Source organism: Copadichromis virginalis, linkage group LG2 (assembly GCF_057382275.1).
Source record: "Copadichromis virginalis isolate Kocher_CV1m ecotype Utaka linkage group LG2, C_Virginalis_male_GT1.1, whole genome shotgun sequence".
In the NCBI taxonomy this organism is placed as follows: domain Eukaryota; kingdom Metazoa; phylum Chordata; class Actinopteri; order Cichliformes; family Cichlidae; genus Copadichromis; species Copadichromis virginalis.
In genome coordinates this window covers 7969579-7988842 of record NC_140619.1, presented here as the reverse complement: position 1 = coordinate 7988842, position 19264 = coordinate 7969579, and the positions used below count along the sequence as shown (strand labels likewise).

General features: G+C 41.6%; 2 protein-coding genes across 2 annotated transcripts in view; both read right to left on the bottom strand.

The window, feature by feature from the left end:
• Positions 1-3490: 3490 nt before the first annotated feature.
• On the bottom strand, positions 3491-7594 carry spry1 (sprouty homolog 1, antagonist of FGF signaling (Drosophila)). The gene is made up of 2 exons (XM_085469804.1): positions 6994-7594; positions 3491-5436 (listed from the first exon to the last, which is right to left on the bottom strand). Exon 2 carries the CDS (start codon positions 5384-5386, stop codon positions 4304-4306), a length of 1083 nt encoding a protein of 360 aa, XP_085325930.1. The 5' UTR covers positions 5387-5436; positions 6994-7594; the 3' UTR covers positions 3491-4303.
• Positions 7595-9608: 2014 nt separating this feature from the next.
• Positions 9609-19264, bottom strand: part of afg2a (AAA ATPase AFG2A) — a 110408-nt gene continuing 100752 nt past the window's right edge. Inside the window, exon 17 of the mRNA XM_085469735.1 lies at positions 9609-10076. Within this exon, the coding sequence (XP_085325861.1) occupies positions 9897-10076 (180 nt within the window). The 3' untranslated portion in view covers positions 9609-9896. The remainder of the gene's footprint in view (positions 10077-19264) is intronic.

Below are 19264 nucleotides of genomic sequence, written 5' to 3'. Positions count from 1 at the left end.
TTCCTGTGGGTGTGTGTATACCCAGAAGCAAGTGCTTAAAAGGGCTCAAACCCCAATGAAACACATCCGTCTTCAATAGTCCAACACCTGATAAAACACTGGGTTGTACCTACAGGCCCTTTATAGCTCCCAATGAGGGAAGAGCCCGCTAAATAGGTGCTGCACTGGTCATCTGACCAACAGGAAACAGCATCTAAATGTAGTTTTACGTAGTGCCACACAATACAAAAGAGTCTTTCTTGCTAATTGGATTATTTTGGTTTAACTTTCCCAGAATTTAATACAGTTGTCACTGTGACTTATGATTTAATTTGAAACAGGGAATTAACATTTAAGTGTGCTGCTCAAAACAGGAAACTGTTTAGGGGACTATTTGTTTGGACAAAGTGGTCCCATGTTAAAATGTTAACGTGTATTTTTAAAGTAGTAGCCACAATCAAACAAAAGCCTATTTACTCTCGTTGCTTTGTGAATTTCAAATCTCCCAGGTGGATGTGTCATTTGGAAAATAAATGACAAAGCGCAACAAAGGGGTAAATGAGAAAATGTCGTATTGTCTAATCTTTCTGGACATAGAGGTCAAGCAGGGTAACTGCAGTTATTTTTTTTTAAGTAGAAGTCTCTTTTTCTGGCTTTTTAATATCTATCTGTTGGCTGAAAGGTTCACATCTTCAGCTTGGGGAATTTTAGGTTAAATTAAAGAACCACAAGTTTTTGTGTGAGAAATTACTTCTTCCAAATCTTTTTTTTTTTTTTTATCACATCAGCACTACATGGCAGTCAAAGCAAAAACATTGCTGCGCACTAAAATGTTTATATTTTGGAAAGGTTTTCATCTGACTGCAAAATGGACAAACATCTTGAGAAAGTTGAGGGTAAACAGGAATGTTTCCTCTGGATGAGTCCGACTCTACCAGAGGAAAAGGGGAAAGATGCAGAGAAGACAGCGCGAATGGTGCGTGTTTGGATACAGTAAACTCTAGTAATTCTGACTTTATCGGGACCTGCACTGAAATCTTTTATGGATACCTAATATCGTTCTTTTGTCATTTTAATCCTGCGGCGGCTGAGTGTGGATGTTGGAGCAGTTTCTAAACACTTCAACCCTCTCACATGTCGATCCAGGACTCTGAGATCAACAAAAACCAAATATCTGAGGAGATAACTTCCATAAACTTTGGTCGTCATGCTGAAGTCCAAAAAACCTGCCTTCCCCTCCAACATCCACCACCCCCATATTTCCCTTGATTGCTAATTTCTATTTATATGCCATGAGGGGAAATAATGAAAACCAGATGAGCAGGCAGAGGAAAGCTGAAGCAAGCCTTTTGGTGATGAATGCTGTGGAGGAGGATGACTGTTTATAGAGTATATCCTGCTCCACTGTGACCATGCCGGCAGCAGTGCCCCGGCTAAGAAAAGGACTGTCCCAGTAGGATGTGTGGGTTGGAGCTTCCATCGTGACTCACTTGGTAGTCATGCATGTTTGCACTTGTATGGCCCCCAAAAAAACCCAAAGCTGCAGCTTGGGACCCGCCAAGCCTGACAACTCCAAATAGCATTACGTGGGTGTGTGGAGCAGCTAAATTTACTCTAAAACAAGTGCAAAGAAGGGGAGGAGGAGGAGGGGTGGTGGTTGTTACCATTTTTGCCATTGAATTACTTAATACTGACTCAGAATTCATATCTTTTTTTTCTCGATGGAGTGCTAGTCGTGTGACGAGTAAAATGTGACGCAGTTACGGAGCAGTTCACGTGGCAGGATGACTGAAAAGTGAAAGAAGCCATTCATGGGCCTTGAATGTTATTTTAGACACCTCAGCTGATTAGATCAGAGATTTAAGAGACGTGTTGCGGACTTAACAGAGCCAAGTTCTGAAAATGGTGGGAGTAGGATCTGTTGCCTTATTTGGCTTAGGCTGGAAAATATCAAGTAAACACTGTCTTCCTGTTCACCGCCTTCTGAATACAGTGTAGATCTTTTCCATCCCCCTCATCCATAGTGAGGAACGATAATGAAACCTGAAAAAAAAAGAGGCCTCCTATTGTATGCTATCATCTAAGGGCCAGGAGCAAACAGGGCTCAAATTGCAGCTGTGAAAGGTAACAGGAAATTGACAAATCGCTAATCCTAACTACTCAGAGCAACAAAAGGTACATTCCACCAAGAAAAGCCCGGTGAGTACTCACCACCAACTTGAAGGGATGTTTTGTGTTTTGTTTTTTCATGTAAACTTATGATTAAAATAAGACTGTATGCTAGTGAGTTTACTATTACTTTTCTCGTCTTTAAAGCGCTTAAATAATTATTCCTTAAAAGTGCCAGAGCTTTAACAGTGGGTTCTAGTTTACTTTAGCTGAAGACGTTTTAAATAATCCAAAGATCCGAGGCCTGCTGCAAACAGCAACCAAGGCCACTGCGATCACTTGTAGCTGATAATAGACACGGTTGTGTTGTTTTGTCGCCAGCGCTGCAGCTCTCCAAATTTAAACTGCTGTATATTTTTTCCTTTGTCCAAGAGAATTTCCTGTTCACCTTTTGTGTTTCCCCAGCTGCTGGTATTTGTGGCTGACCAACCAACTCTCAAAGTGATGATCTCATCTCTTGGGGGCCCGGAGGTGGAGAAGTGCGCGGGTGTCAGTGGTGGGGGTGGAGGGGTTCAGTGGACTTCCCACGTGATAAATTCACTGACAAAAAGAGCTGGCCAAATGGGGGACTGCGGGTCACAGTGGGGGCTGGATTGGCCCCTGTCATTGCCTTTAGTGCAGGAACCATGCCATAAAAGCCCAGCATTGATAGCCCCGGTTTATTATCTTTGAACAGGTGGCCCCGGCTACTCGTAATGACCGCTCTCATATCTGATGGCACACACTCTTGGGTTTGCAGCGCAGAGACCATTTGGGAGTTTGGGAACATCCCCATCTGGCTGCGTTAAAGCCCAGGGAATAAACTACAGTACATAGTTTGTGGTGACTTGTTGGCGGGTGAGACGAGAGGGGGGTTTAGAGGGAGAGCTACTTCCTGTGAGCATAACTCACTCTGAAAACGTGGAGACTCTGTTGATGCTAGCAGCTTCGGGGCTAATCATGTCAATGACCTGTATTGTTTAGCTTTCAAGGTTACCGAGGAGAATCGCAGCAAAGAAGCCCTCCAAGAATGTAAACAGTCACATTTTGAGCTACAAGCTGTTTCTACTTGTAGCTTTAAAGAAAAAAAACAGGAATTCCACACCCAGCGTGAACACACACACACACACATGCATACACACATGGAACAGTGATTTGCTGTTCACCACTGAACTCCCAACTTAAGAAACAGACCCACATTCCCTTAAAAATCAGCCAGCGGCCATCCATCAGATTTAGTTACTGCTTCTCAGCAGGGCAATCAAGACACCAGACAGTGCTATTTTTTCATTAATTAATATATTTTCTGCGTTAAAGTTAACATAGTTTTCTTTTGTGCCACCCTTTAATTTTTCAGTAAGTATTTGATATTTTGTTATATTCAGACATGAGTAAATTTAAGACTGTCTCTTGCAATAAATATCATAAAATAATAGAGCTTCACATAATAAATATTTTTTTTAACAAAAAAAATGTTTAACAGACATTTTTTTCTTTTAAAAAATAGCCAGAATTCCTCTTATGGATTTTTGAACATACAATTTACACAAGATAAAAGGAAAACAAAAAACATCGGAGAATATGCCACAGAATGTGTATGAAAGGTTCAGATGGGTGGAAGGAGAGAAACATATCCAAGTGGAGAATACTATGAGATGGATGTGCTTTCGTTAATGCAAAATGAGCATAGAAACCACGGTTTTAGTGTGGTAGCAACCAATAAACTCAAACATACCTGCTTGCTATGAATACCAGGTAACAGCTACATAATTGCCCTATAGTAGATCGTCCTTCACAGATTTGGTGAGAGGCAGATCCCACCGGGCACACAGACCCGGAGGAAAGTGCCTACCTAAAACGGAAGAAAAACTTTTCATATATATATAAAAAATAGTGTTAATGAGGAGCTGAGGATAGACATAGAAACAGTTAAGGCAAACACTGGTCTGTAAAAACATGGTCCTGATCCAGAGAAAATAAAACTAAAAATAATCGAGTGGTTTTCGTTACTCCTTTGCTTAGCTCCTTAGGGTTCTGCAGCGAGGAGGGGAGGTGGGTGGGAGGTGCTCAGAATGTCTGATAAACATTAATTTGTGACTATCATTATCATTGTCATCATAAGATCCGTTTCTAGAGTCTCCTGTGCACAGGCAATCACTGAGACCTTGGGAAGCGATCAGGAAGGCTTTTCCTGGGTCTGTGGGGCCCAGCTCTCCAGTTTACAATACACAGTGTTGGAGTTCTTGCAGCGACAGCCAGGTCTCTTAACCCGGTCATAGCAACCCTGGCATGCCTTCAGACACCCCTTGACAGGTGGGTAGCATAGCAGACAGGGGAAGAGTACCGACATTAATCCCATGCACAGGAAGCGAGAGCAGCAGTGGGAACGTGACAGTGAACAGGGGTGGTCAGCACATGAATCCCCCTCATCGTCATTGGAGCAGTGGTAGAAGATGCCCTTAACAAGGCACATACACGTGCCGTGCTCCAGTGCACTCTCAGCAGAGCAGAGGCACTGGCCATTACACGCCAGACATGAAGGCAGGCTCCTGGGTGCTGTGCAGTCGGTGCACTTGCACTTCCCACAGCGCTCGCAGATGAACTGGTGCCCAGCAGCAGCCACCACCTCGTTGCCAGAGCCAGAAAAGTCTGATTTCCCTTTGCCCTGGGGCTTGAGTGGAGCCTCTAGTGGAGGCTGGTAAAATTGAGGTCCCTGCTGGGGCTGTAAAAGGGCCTTGGGCTTCGGCTGAGTCCGAACAGGCCGATCCACTCGGTGGTGATGCTGTAAGCTAATGCCAGGTCTGGTGGGGGGTGAGCGTGCCAAGAGTCCCTGCTCAGAGGAGGCACTGCTGTTGCTCCCTGAGCTGGCGGCGCTTCCTGTGCTAGTAGAGCGGCTGAGCCCTGGTGCCCGAGGCCCACCATACTGCTGTCCCCCAACCAACACACTGCCCCCAGCATGATGGTGGTGACCTGATGACCGGTGCTCATAATTGTTGTTCACATTGACGAGGATGACCTCGTGAGTCCTCTCCTGCTTTTCATGGGGTCTGGAGACCATCCGGGGTGCAGGGGGCCTCCGAACCACTGAGGGTCCCTCAGTGTACTCGTTGCTAGAGCGGATGGCCTTGATTTGTTCCAGAGAGAAAATGCCGGCATGCTGGAACTCCCGCTCGTAATCCGACCTCTGCCGACTCTCTAGGGAAGGCTGTTGGATCACCACTAATGAACCGCCAGGGCCATGTTGACTTTGGAGCTCCATCTGGGGGAATCACCACTTCCGACATTCACCGTGGACATGCATCGGAAAACCTGCCAGGGGGGGGGGGAGAGACAAGGAAGAGGCAGGAGATATGATCAGAAACAGTCAAGCAAAAAATAAAAATCCTTGTTCTAGGAAACACAGTCCTGATGGAAGAGGGGTTAACACAATCCCAAGTGTTTTTGGATTCAGAAATAATACTAATAAAAATCTAATACTAATATATCATTACAATCATTCTTGACGCATACCATAGCAGTTATTGCACAGCTATAACATAAGATGCTGAACAGTGTTTATAAATAAATGACAAATAAATAAGTCTTTATAGTTAATCCAGACCAACTGTCTTCACCCTGTCAACATGACAATATGTCACTTTTGAGCCCGTTAAGTGAGGCAACCTGGGAAAAAGTTGACTATTAACAAGACTTTTTGTACCTTCCTCCCCAACAGGCACACATCTAAACTTCAGCAGGCCCTACAAATACTTCCCCTGCTCATTTACATTTGTATGACTAGTTAACATTTAAATGCACCGCGGCGACGAAACGAGGACACTATCCAAGGGAACTAAATGAGCTGCCTCACTTAGTATTCTATTACTACATCAAAAAGGATTTCAGGGAAACGGGGACAAAAGTAGAGCTAAAAAACTAAGGTCAGATCAAGTTCCGACAAAATATAGACGGCAGTTAAAAAACGCTCGAAAATCGTCAGATTAAAACCTTATTTCAGTTCCGAGAAGCCCCCAATTTTTGAAGTCAATATGAACACACACACACACACACACACACACACATTTATATATATATATATATATATATATATATATATATATATATATATATATATATATATATATATATATATATATATCGTATTTGTATTTATAGGAATACGATTAGGAATTTGAACTTGAGTCTTTGGGGATGTTATTAAGCACAGCCGACCTGCAGGAGGCCGAAACTTACAGTTTACAAAAACATAAAGCCTAGGTGTCCCGTGAAGGGCTCCTTAAAACTATTAACGATTAAATAAAAATAAAAACTACTACAATCAAAGCAGAAAGATCGATTTTGCGGCTTTGCACATAAACAAACTCACGTTTCAACTACATTAAAAATATTTATCTATACATTTAATAGTCTATCCGTCAAATGGCGCACTTTAAATAGGATCATATGCACAGAACGCGCTCACATGAGAAGGCGTTGTTTGCAGTAATAAAAACAGGATCTTATAAAAACCAGAGCCGGAGATCAAGAGACATTACAGGACGCGTAAGACGGGCAAAACTTATGAATGAAAACAACCGCCATGGGGGAGGGGTGTTTGTTACAGCACAGCCTCGGAACAACACTGGCGTGGAAATCCATCAACTTCACCAAGTAGTCGCGATCAGTTCAACCCACAGCGGATTCTTTATTTCATGGCGAACACATGGAAAATAAGACGAAAAGTCTTTGCGCACAGCAAAACATTTGGACTTTATTGCTGCAGCGGCGCTTTCTAGGTAGCTACGTGCCCTACTATCGGGCAACAAATGCCCTAAAACCAAAGCAAAATGCGCAAAATAAGCGTAAAATCACTAAGAAAATGCATACCTATATGCAAGCATCCATAGCGTCGAATCCATCAACCAAATAATCTACCAAAACTCCATCCAAACGGAAGGGGCAATGTCCAGCTGTAGATTATGAGGTCTAATGCATAACATTCAGTCTGTTAATCCAAGTGCGAATGTATCCCTTTGCGTTATTCCCTTTTTATTTATTTTTTTCGGTTAAGTCGTACTGAAAAGTTCAACGTGTGTTACGCGTGCATCTGTCCCAAGATAAAGTAAATCCACGGCGGAGCTCTGATGAAGAAGGCTGAGAGGAAAAAATAAATAAATAAACACGCGCGAGCTTATATCCAAAAGTTGCTCCTCCTCGCGTATCTGCTGAGAATTGTATTTGAGTTCTGGCTGTTAGTTATTGTTGCGGGATATCTGCGCTCTTGTGCAAAAGCGTCGTTATGTTGCAGACAGCGGTGCGCTCTCTTCTGCTCTGCGGGCCTGTTCAGCACTGATGAATGGGGGCTCAGGGCTTAGTGTTTGCTCGACAATCCAACTCCCATTGGCCAGCCACTCCGCTGAAAAAGGATACATCGCATCCGTTCCTGATTCATTGGGCAGATGTGGAAGGCCGGGCGATAGAGATGTGTGCACTGGTTAAGGTGGAACGGCTTTTTAAAAACGCAAACGTTGACTCAACGAGGGGGTTAGGGGAAGGAAAAAAAATACTAGTTTCCGTTCTTGTGGGTTATGATTAATGGTGTGAATGAGGGTGATGTGACTAATAGTGACGTATTAAACGCCGTATTTATTTATAACATTGCTGAGTTGTCATTATTGGTACCATACACACGCATCAAAAAAAAGGAAAGAAAACCACTTTACGTAGATTCAGAATTTCTGATTTATTTATTTATTTTTTGTCCATGTTTCGAAAAATGTGCACCCAAATACCACGATGGTCCTTATAAGCTGAAAAATAAACCGCATATTGTTTCAAAAGGGGCATTTGATATATTTGTACTGGGCACAAAAAATATTTTTATAGGATTTTAGAGGAAAATATGAGTAAGATTAACGACAACAACATCAAAGGTAATTATTATAGGGTTTGGATGAGAAATATAAGTTTAATAAATATGGTTATATTAGGTTAAATCTTGCCATGTCAAGGAACCTCATACGAATAGAGAAAAGTTTGTTATAGAAATAAGAAATAATCATATATTGAGTAAAGTAGCTCTTAAACTGCAGTTTCATCGTGTCTGTGCTCTGTAGCTACCTGTTCACTGCTGTGAAATAGGGATCCATACACATCTAACTCATTAGTCTCTGTGAATTAAATACAGACTCGAGCCCAACCAGTTTCTGCCCACACAGCTGTGTCATTGTACAGACAACTCACAGAGGAAGCATCAACAGGATGTCCTCTGTCCTCTGTGGAATGTTCCCATTACGCACTAACTCGTGTCATCAGAGGAAACACAACGTGTGGCAATGAATGTTCAGTTTGTACGATTCTCTGATATGAAATCACTATCAGAGGAGTTCTGTGTTGATTTCTGTTTGGGCAGCGGTGGGGTGGGGATTTGCGGGGCAGTGTGCGCTGTAGCTTCAGACCACCTTAAGAAAAAAGCTGCCCTGCAGCCAGGGGGGAAAGGCTCCCCTCCTCACTCCTGCCACCCCCCTCTTCTCTGTTCCTGACTGTCTGGTTTGATTGGTGTCGCGGATGCGCTACATCCGGATCCATGAGAAAAGGAAGTTCAATACAAAGTCAATTTATCCTATTCAAATGGAAAAATCAATAGATGAATGACCCCCAGTGCCATTTCGGGTCAGCAAATGTTTAAAAAAAGAATCGAACAAAAAGACCTGCGGAGTGTAAAAGTGACTCCGCGGTGCAATAATAACTTAGAGGTTGTTTGTTTTTTTCAGGCCCGATGTAAAAATGTAGCTTCTTGATGATAAAGAAAGCCCTGGTAGACCGACAGATGGCCGCCTGGATCCCTGCTCTCAGTGGTCTGAAGTGCGGACGGAAATCTCACGATTACAGCAATTAGTTGATTTTCCATGGGTAGATGTGATGAATATACCAGCCCGGCTGTTTTTTCTCCCCGTGGATGCGGAGCAGCGGTTCACCAAACTCGGGGTTTAGGAACCATCAGGGGTCCTTGTCTAATGCTGCTATTTAATTCCATAGATGTCCATGTGCCTGTGGAATATTCTGATTAGAGGGCTCACACTGCCCACCAACTGTATAATCAGTTAGACAACGTTTTTACCAATTTAGATTTTATTGCAGCTTTACCCAACATGTCCTGAAAACGCAGAAAAACCTGTGATTTGACTGGAGGAGTTATTCAAAATCCAGAAGAGCCACAACTCATAAATTACACAAAGTGGGACTGGAAACATGTAGGACGGGCAGATTTATAGGTGAATGTTAAGCTACAACAAACCAGAGCATAGGAGGTATTTAAATCCAATCAGATCTATAAGACTGCACTGCTTTAACGTGATTTGGGACGTGTTAGTTTACGGGTTTTCTCAGCACGCTGATACTGCTGTAAATTCACGGCTGGATGTCTTTAACAGTGCAAACTACCACACTGGCTCACCACTGTTATATGGGATTAAAATAAGGCAACCAAAGACAATAAGTGGATCGATGACAGTATGAATACATTATCATTTTTATTTGATCAAACATGACAGCACACCATATCCTTCAAAGTCAAAAAATAAAGCAATAGTGTCAATGCTGCAATAAAAACAGAGTCTTATTTTAAAGTCAGCGATTTACAACTGATGAGATTCTTTGGCCTAACGTTGTGGTTTGAAAACATTTAACACTGTGTAATGAAGCAGACTGGTACAGTTAACACATATACACAACTCCAAACTAATAAAAAGAAGAAAATCCTAATTTTGACTTTTTCCATAGCTGTGTGGTCAGAAGAAACACAGGCCACTGTGTTGCTGCTGATAGCTGATATACGACTGGATGACAGAGTCAGGGATTCGGGGCTTCACAGTGTTCAGGGCACTTTCAAAGTGTCTGGCTTCGATGTGCCGAGCTTTGATGTCCTCTTGCAGGGCCAGGAGGGCAGCCTCTCTACATACTGCAGTTATCTGGGACAGGAAACAGACACAGTTACAGTCAGCAGTCAGGCAAAGCACTCCATCCACTGAGCACTACTGAATCATATGAGGGGGCACATTTAGATGCTGATCGATGTCATGATAGACTAGTCATGTAGGTTGATGTGCTTCAGTAACAGAGCAGTAATTTAGTAAGAAAATCATACCTCATATCTTTTATGACATATAAAAGAAGAATCTGAGAGAGTGTTTAAGAAGAGTTTGAACAAAAACAAGATGAACACACTGTTTTTTGTTTCAAGTTTAGAGTTAATTTGCAAAACAACAATGAACCATGGTGAGTTAATTTCATAAAATGTGCTTCACTGCAGTTCCCTGGTGTAGTTTTCCTTCTCAGTGCTTGTCCAACTTTTCTGATCTGCCATGTCTAAAATATAAATACAGGCATTCTCCTGCAGCCTTGTTGCTACAGTACTGATGGAATTATGCAATGGCATGGAGGAGTGCTGCAGTCAGCGCAGGTGACCTTTGAGAGAGATTCTGCACACGCCAGAGGAGTGACTCACTTCCGAATTGGTGGCGATGGCTGATGAAGGCCAGGCACCTTTCCCAGCAGTGCCAGCCTCCTCCCTTTTGTTGAAGCATAGCTCTGTTCTCAGCCAGTGTAGCTTACACAACTCCCTCCAACTAGAAAAGCCTCGCAGGAAACTATTGCTGTACAACCACTGATAAGGTCTGGTGGGAGGTTAGTGGGACAGGTAGTCATGTGATCCTGGAGAGCTGTCTAATAATGAATGGTAAAACAAGGCATGTGTCCAGGGAAGAGACTGGCCACCCCCCTACAAGTACAGTATGATGCATGCTGGGTGGTATGCAAGTTGATTTTCTTTTTTTGTTTTTTAAACAATGAGCATTACTCAAAAATGGATAAAGGCATCGACTGACAGAGAAAATGCACTTACATGTAAAGATAAGGATACATTAAATCAGCTGATATCACCATGATGCATTTAGGACATCATCCTAGTAAGGTAGGCTTCAATATTTAGCAGAAAATACATTTTGAAACACATTTTTCAAAATGACAGTCATGGCGTTTTGCAAGGCATGAGAGTAAAATGAGGGGAGATAGCTGTCTGAATGTGCTCTGGCCCTGCTAGCATGCATGGCTCAGGACAGGTGCTTTGCAGATGTCAGGATGTGAGGCCCATTTCCCCCCACATTCTGTTTCAACCCAATGAGCAACATGATTTAGGCAGAGTAAACACACGGGGCTGGGTTAATTTTGTATGAGGGCTTCCCATCATTCAAGTCGTTTAGGCCTGTCAGTAATAATGATGCAAAACAATGAGGCCATGTATCCCAGTTGCATGTTTACAAACGCACAGCGGCTGAGCGAGCGAGCGAGCAGGGAAGAGGGCAAAAGAGAGAGTGTGAGAAGATGCCACATGTTGAACAATGTGATTTAGTATTGTTTCTAAGCAACATCCATAAACAGGAACAGACAAACATGGCTGGACAATCAAACTGTAATTTCTTATTTACAGTGAAACTTGACTTTAAGGACATGTTAGCTTTCCTCTTCCTCAATCGCATGATTCAATGCTTAATAATTATTTGCTTGTTTACTTCCATAACACTCCTTAGGTTGATTAGGAAAAAAAAGAAGAAGAAGAAGAAGGAAGGAAGGAAATATCGCTCCTCTGAAGTACACAACCGATACATGCACGCGCGTGCGCACACACACAGGCCCCTTACATTCATACTGGCTGGGTTTATGAGCTGTTCTGTGAAGGCGATCAACAAGCCAGTGTTTCCTGCTGTGTGTTTGCCTGTACAGGCCTTGAAAAAAAATTAAAGCCACAAAGGCAAACAGGGTGAGCGAAAGAGCCAGTTTGTTTGTAAACGTGAAGGCATTTCCAGGCCGGAGCCAAAAGTCCTGCGCCGACTCCCCTCCAGGACTACCTTGATACCCCTAAACACCCCCAAAAAGCAACCTACCACCCCCTAAAGATGGGCCCCCTGTGCTACTGAGAGGGAAAAGAGGAGGGAGGCGAAATCTGCAAATGCACAGAAATGAGATGTGCGTAGGGGGTTTGGTGGCGAAGAGTGCTGACTTGTGGCAGGCCAAATAAATTATAGATCTCTCTTTTTTAATGTTATTGCAATGCAGACTTTATTTTTCATTCCCTTCATAAATAATGTCAGCAATCACTTAAATATATGGAAAGGACTAAGCTGATGCATTGCAGTGGCTGCTCTCTGGTGATGTCTTCATGGTGGTGGCGTGTCGCCAGTCATAAAGGCAAAGCAAGCGAGAAAAAAAAAAAGTAATCATCAAGGACCTCTCAGTTTGAAGACGTGGTAAAACTTGCTGACTCAAAATGACCCAAAAAGTCTGAGTCAAAGAGGTTTGATGACGAAGCAAAAACTGTGTAAAGTAACAATTTGTACAGTAAGGTCCTTCATCTGCCTGCTGGGTTCAGGTTAAAGGCAGCAGAAAAGTGTACTGTAACGAAGACCATAGTAGACAGTATCCATCTATATTCATGTATTCATACATGAATTATTGGCAATTGAAGAAGAATCAACTCAGGACACTCGCCAAAGTTGGCCTGTTTTTCAGATCTGGCAATTTAGGACAGGAACCAGCAACTCTTGAGCTACAAGTGGCTCTTTTTCCTCATTCTTTATTGGCTCCCTCTGAGTTTGCCAAAAACTGATCATGAATACAAAAATGAACAACGGTTATTTTTAAAGATTTGCTCGTTTTCAGCAGCAAGGCTTGATCAGTGGCTTGACTCTAGTCAGAATTAAAGTGAAACTTTATTATCAAAGTAAGCTACTTTCAGTTAGATTCATTTGTACTGCCAAAGACAGTCAGAATGTATTAAATGTAACAAAAACAGAGCAATAATGCAATAAAAATAACCAGTTAAATATCAAATACTCACATAGCCCACTGCAGAACAGTCACATCGGGTAAAAGATTTTAAATCACACATATTAATAATGTTGATAGACTAATCTATACTTTGTAGTCACATTCATTAGCAGCTCCCTACAGATTTCCTGGAGCACAAATTACTCAAAAATGACTCTTCTGGTGGTAAACATTTCCTGAATTTTCCAGAGAATTACTTTCACTGTTCTTGCAAGAGGCTAATCTGGTATCACATGAACTTACTATGTAGGTGCCTGCAGGGTAGGGTAATAGCGAGTGTTTAACATCTGAGCAAAATATGCTGTCCATTTGTATTCCTACATCCAGCCCCACCAACCAGGGTCAAGGAAAGTACCAGACACGTTACCTACGTGAAAGCCGTTTTGAAACCAAGCTTTATGAATCTGTTCAAGAGTGTTAGGCTGCTATGCACAAACAAGAGGAAATTAAATTTGCACAAAACGGAGTAAGGATGAAAGAACATGGAAAAATGGACAATAAAAATAAAATGTAAAAAAAAAAAATTAGTATAATTGAAGGTGGACACGTTAGACTTTAGCCAAGCTGGAAAACCTATGCTTGAAATCCCATCTGTATCCGTGTCGCCACCATCGAAAATGTGCCGAATCCTTAAAACAGTCATTCCGCCTTAATAAAATGTCAGCTGTGCCTCTTTGACTGTAGAGCTTTAACATGGGTCGCTGGAAAAGTGATAGTCAATTGCAGCTCCTGCCACATCCTTGTTTCCACATATTCCTCTAATGACAAGTTTCCTCTCGTGGTTCTAAGACCTCTTTAAAAACCCAAAGGTCACATGCTTCAACCTACAAACATTTATTTCTCAACACTACAATGTATGCAAGGACTTATAGTAGGTTTACTGAAAAGATGAGAGAATTTATCGTGATTTCTCAGAACTACTGTAAATTGCATGGCAAATTCAGTGATGAGAGTAGCGAAACAGAGAGGGTCAGGCTCCCATAATGACATGCTTTGTGGAGGCTGGCAGGCACATTTACTTCCACAGGCCTGTCGGTCATCTGATGCTGACAGGAACTACTGTAAATTGCATGGCAAATTCAGTGATGAGAGTAGCGAGACAGAGAGGGTCAGGCTCCCATAATGACATGCTTTGTGGAGGCTGGCAGGCACATTTACTTCCACAGGCCTGTCGGTCATCTGATGCTGACAGGAAAAGTAATTTAGATCTTCTTTTGATCTTTAATTGAACATTTACGTCTTCTAAGAAAGAAAGAAAGTCAAAATGTGATTCTTGGTCAAAAACACTTAAAGTTTGATTTAATGTGGAACGTGAAAAATGTTCAAAACTTACACTCAGAAATTTATTACAAACATCATCTTAGAGGGGGCACATATCTGCAGACTGGAAAAATTATTCTTGAAAGAGCAGAAATAAACACATAGTTTGTTTTTCTTACTAAAAGTTCAAAAATGACATACTGCACTTAAAAATGTAAGAAAGATGAACACTATTGTCCACAGTACTGAAAGGTGGCCTATAATGCTCATTTCTAGCTCTCTCTCTATTTTTTCATTTTTGGTCTCTAGTAGAATTATTTTTCATTATTCATGTTGGCCATGCTGAATATGAGGATCCATGACTAACTATAAGGGAAAGCACAACAGTTCTACTTTACATATACAAATAGAAAAAAGTGGGAGTAAGTACATTTGCAAGACAACTTATGTGAAACCACCCACTCTCCTTCGCTAATGATTCAGATTTTTCTTATAGCTGTGAGAGCTTTGCGGCTGATAGAAAATGAAAAGCCTATTTATTAGTTATTCATTTACATATTTTATACATGTTTCTTTATTATTAGTTAATATCTTTATGTTTCAAAATAGAGAGTATAGGAAAAAATTACTACAGGAAGAAATTGTAATAAATTTTGATTCAGTCTTGCATTGTAACAGATAAAGCCAGAGGATTTTAGCCAGTGAAGCCATCTTAATGGGGTTACCAAATGAGGATGGGCACTTCCAGGGCTTACTTTTGCTCAAGGCTGCTAGCCACCTCTGGCCTTGTGCGCTCAGTCATTAGGGTACCACAACATGAAACCCTGGATACAACAGCAGCCTTTATGCCCCACTGGTCACTGTACTGCACCTCCATTCCAAGCCACAACTACACCCTATATCATGCCGTTTCAGTGCACACTTTTAAAACATTGGATATATATATTGTATGTGGAGTGATATACTACGGCACATCCAGCACTGTATGTGAGGTCTTGTTGTCCTTGTAAGACAACGCAAAACTTTATTGACTTGCGAGAGGAAATTAAGCCGTTATAGCGGCAAATGGTAACAAGATACAGCAAAGAATAACAGAGTATAAATAAGAACACGGCAAAGCTCAGGTTAAACAAACACACCCGACACTTTTTAGCACTAGAACATGGCAGGAAACGCATATAAGTGGAATAAAAAAGTTATTTGAATATCAACATTTCCATGGAGATGGAAAACAGTAACCGTAATAATCAAAGCATACTGTGGTCATGGAAGAACTGGAAGTGAGACAGCACACAGATGGACGATACCGAAAAATTGAAGCGGTAAAATAAAGTTAAAGCTTACACTGTTTAGACACTGTGGAAAAAGTGACTGCATGTCTATTGACACCTACGTGTCTAAGGAGCGCTATGAGCAGTGTATAGTGACTACACTGTACAGGTGCAATGTAAAGAAGAATACAAACCTCGTACAAAAAGTATAAAAAGATGTAAATTTGAATCTGAATGCTTAACATTCGAGTATGCGCACACCACAAATGCACTGTACACATACACATCCAAACATGCAAACGCCTACAAAACCACCAAAGCACACTGTGACATATATTCTACACGTACACAGCCAAAAAAAAAAAAAAAAAATCGGTAGTTTTCTCTGCAGTATTTCCCTGGTGGGGGTAAGAGGGGGGCGCGTGCCATGAGACAACCTGTTCAGCACGACAAAAATAAACCCTTCTCGAGGTGGAGGAGAGGGGGGAAAAAAGCTTGTGACTGCTGGCAGCACATACCAGCGTTCTCAGGTCAAATCTGTCTGGTGTACTTTTCGCTTCCTACTTCAACAAAAGCGCTCAGTGAGTGTATCAGACGGCCTTAATGAAGGGCTTGTTAGCCGGGCTACCGGCAGCAGATCCACTAGACCCGGAGTGTGTGTTTACTATCAATCGCCTTGTGTCTACAGCGGGCTACATCCAGTCCCCCCCCCCCCCCCCCCCCTCCTCTCTCCTGCCTCACCCGCCCGCCCTCCCTCAAACACAAACGGCCACATTTACAGGAGCGAGCCCCGACAACTCCCCCTCCACCCCGCCTGCCACAAAACCTCTCCTCCATCACTCCACAAGTCCTGCACACATACACTGCAGTGCAGAGAGGCGCGGGCACACACCCTCTCTGAACACATTGCACTTTCCTGCACTGTGCAGGCATGTGAGCACACATATGCAACACACAGATAAGGTTTATGAGGTCAATATCGAAAAACGTACCCCAAAAAAAGAAAAGCTACACATGCGTCCTCACATGCATGTTTAGACAGAAATGCATGTGCACATACACATACATGTATCCAGTACATATACATATAGGTATTAACTTCATGCAAAGACCTACATTCTTGGTTACATAGTGTTTCGTAGAGCAAACATTTGCATGTTTGCTTAACAAACTGTTAAACGCTCATTTAACCTTCAGAAGTTGCAGCTAGAAGAAGCAGCTTATTCTTTTATCTTCATGACTTACTTATAGGTCATAACTGTAAAACAAGAATGCAGAACAGGCCACAAGTGCAAATTCTTAATAATCAATCCTATCCATAGGTTTGACTAATATTAGGACTGATGCAGAGCTGTCATACCTGATCAACATTTTATATATTTTTTTCTAAGTGAATACAAACAAATAGGGGGCAGTGATTATAATGAATGTATCTTTAGTTTTCTGCATTAATCAATTGCTCAATAAGATATCAGAAAAATAACGGCATTTGTTCATAAAAATTTCCCATGTTGATGTTTTTAGGCCCAAGTTGACATCCTGCGATATCAGTGTTGACTGCAGATTTTTGTGCTGTAACACAAGACAAAGGGAGTGGGGAGTAACTTACCTTGAAAATATATCCAATCTATAATTAAATATGAACAAAAAAGGAAGAAAAAAAATGTATAACTGGAGTTTAACTGAACTCATAAAACTTTGTTCACTCAGGAAGAAAACTAAATTAAACTTAGGCTCAAAGAGGAGCTCTTATTCAAAATAATCACCCCTAGCCCCACCACAGTATCATCCCCAACCCCTTTACTGGAAAAAAAAAAGGGGGGGGGGGGGGGGGTTTCTGCATCCAATTTTCTTGGAGGAAATTAAATAATACATAAATCAAACGACGTTGGGGGTGCAGAGCCCAAACTCTTAACCAGAAATAAAACATTTCATCCTCCAAAGAAGCAAAGAGGAAGTGTCTGCAGTGACATGCTTCTGCCAAGAGAAACAAGGCCTGACCACAACTCCATGTGAAACCTATTTAAGATTACAAGGCGAGAGTGAGAGAGGAGGTTAAAGAGAGGGAGGTGAGGTTAAGCATGGAAGGAGGAGAGTCACGTGGGGAAAAGGGAGGGGGTGGGGGGTGGTGGGGGGATGGAAACATGGCACATGATCATAAATAACAGAGCGGAGGTGTGTGAGCTGTGGATGAACGTGCACATGCTTGTGCTCTCAGCAGAGGAATTTAGATTCCATAGAAAACTCCGATGATGAAATTGAACTCGTGCGGGCTTTCCTCGCCATATGTTACGGCTGAGACAACAGACATCAAGGAAGATATTACATATGTATTCCAGCAGGCAATCAACTCCAATTTTATGCTTTAAAATATTGGTGTTTGTAAAGTATTAACATTTTTAGCCTAAAATCTGAATAATGCCACGATGTTCACACTGTGTGGAAGACACAGTGGAACATGGGACACTGTACTTCAGACTCTGGGTGGCACTTTTCAAATGTAGAGCCATCATTGTTTCCCTCTAGAGAAAGTCTGCAAAGTGTGTGCTTAATTCATTTTTTAAAAGTTGTATTTTATTGCATATATTTTATTTGATTTTATTGCATCACTGCCTTCATTTCACTCCCTGTTCCTGTGTAGCCAGTCAAGACAATTCTAAATGTCTGATTTCTGACATGGTCAGACTTCTCCCCAGTATTGAACTTTACGTTATAGCTTATACTCCTTGGACCTGTAAGTGTAAGCCAACTAACCGCCACGGTGACAGGTTATGACCATTAAAGAGAAAGTAATGTAGTGTAAATAAAAGTAGAGCAAATAAATTGAACAGATCAGTGGGGAAAAGTAGTTGCAACATGCCTTTCTTTCCTTCTTTTTATAAATTGTTGATTGCTGTAGTGTATATAACACAGCCTGTAACATAGCCTTGAAATTAAAGAAGGATTAAATATATACCAGTACTCAAACTGATATTATGTTATTATTTATATGACAAATGAGATTATATTTTTTTTCTTGCTCTTTTGTACAGATTACAGATTAGTCCCGCTACCTCTGCTTGTTATCATATAGTGAAAATCAGATAGAGTGAAAGCTCTAATAGTCACTCTGTATTCACTATGCAAATAAAGAAACATTTTCTGAACACGTAGGAAATGTTTGTCATGAAAGTGGTGGTTTTTCCTCTGTTAGATGACTCACTGATAATATTAAGAAACCTCCTACAAATACCAAATAACTTGCAGCTCAGGCGTTTCAGTGTTATCATATTAAGCCATTGTCCACTCTATGTTTTGGAACGACCCATGTGGGATAGCACCTGTGTTGGGGCTACACCCTGTTAAGGTGTTGTACGTGTGTGTGTGTGTGTGTGTGTGTGTGTGTGTGTGTGTGTGTGTGTGTGTGTGTGTGTGTGTGTGTAGGGTAGCATTGCTGGGCCTCGCCTTTAAGGGCACATTTGTCCTCACCCCTTAATCAGATGAATGAAAGCTTCGCATTCTCTGTGGACTTGGGAAGGCAAGGATGGCATATTTACCAAACACGCCCACATATCTTATCTTATTAGTGGTATTACAACACTATACACATACATTATATACAAGTTCTAAATTTTAAGGCTTCTGAATGTGCTATTTAATATAACTAAATTTGCAAATCATTAAAATAAGTTAGACTGCAATTATTTAATTTCCAATAAATCTAGTTTTTAATTAAGGGACAGACTAAATAGGCTCTATAAGGG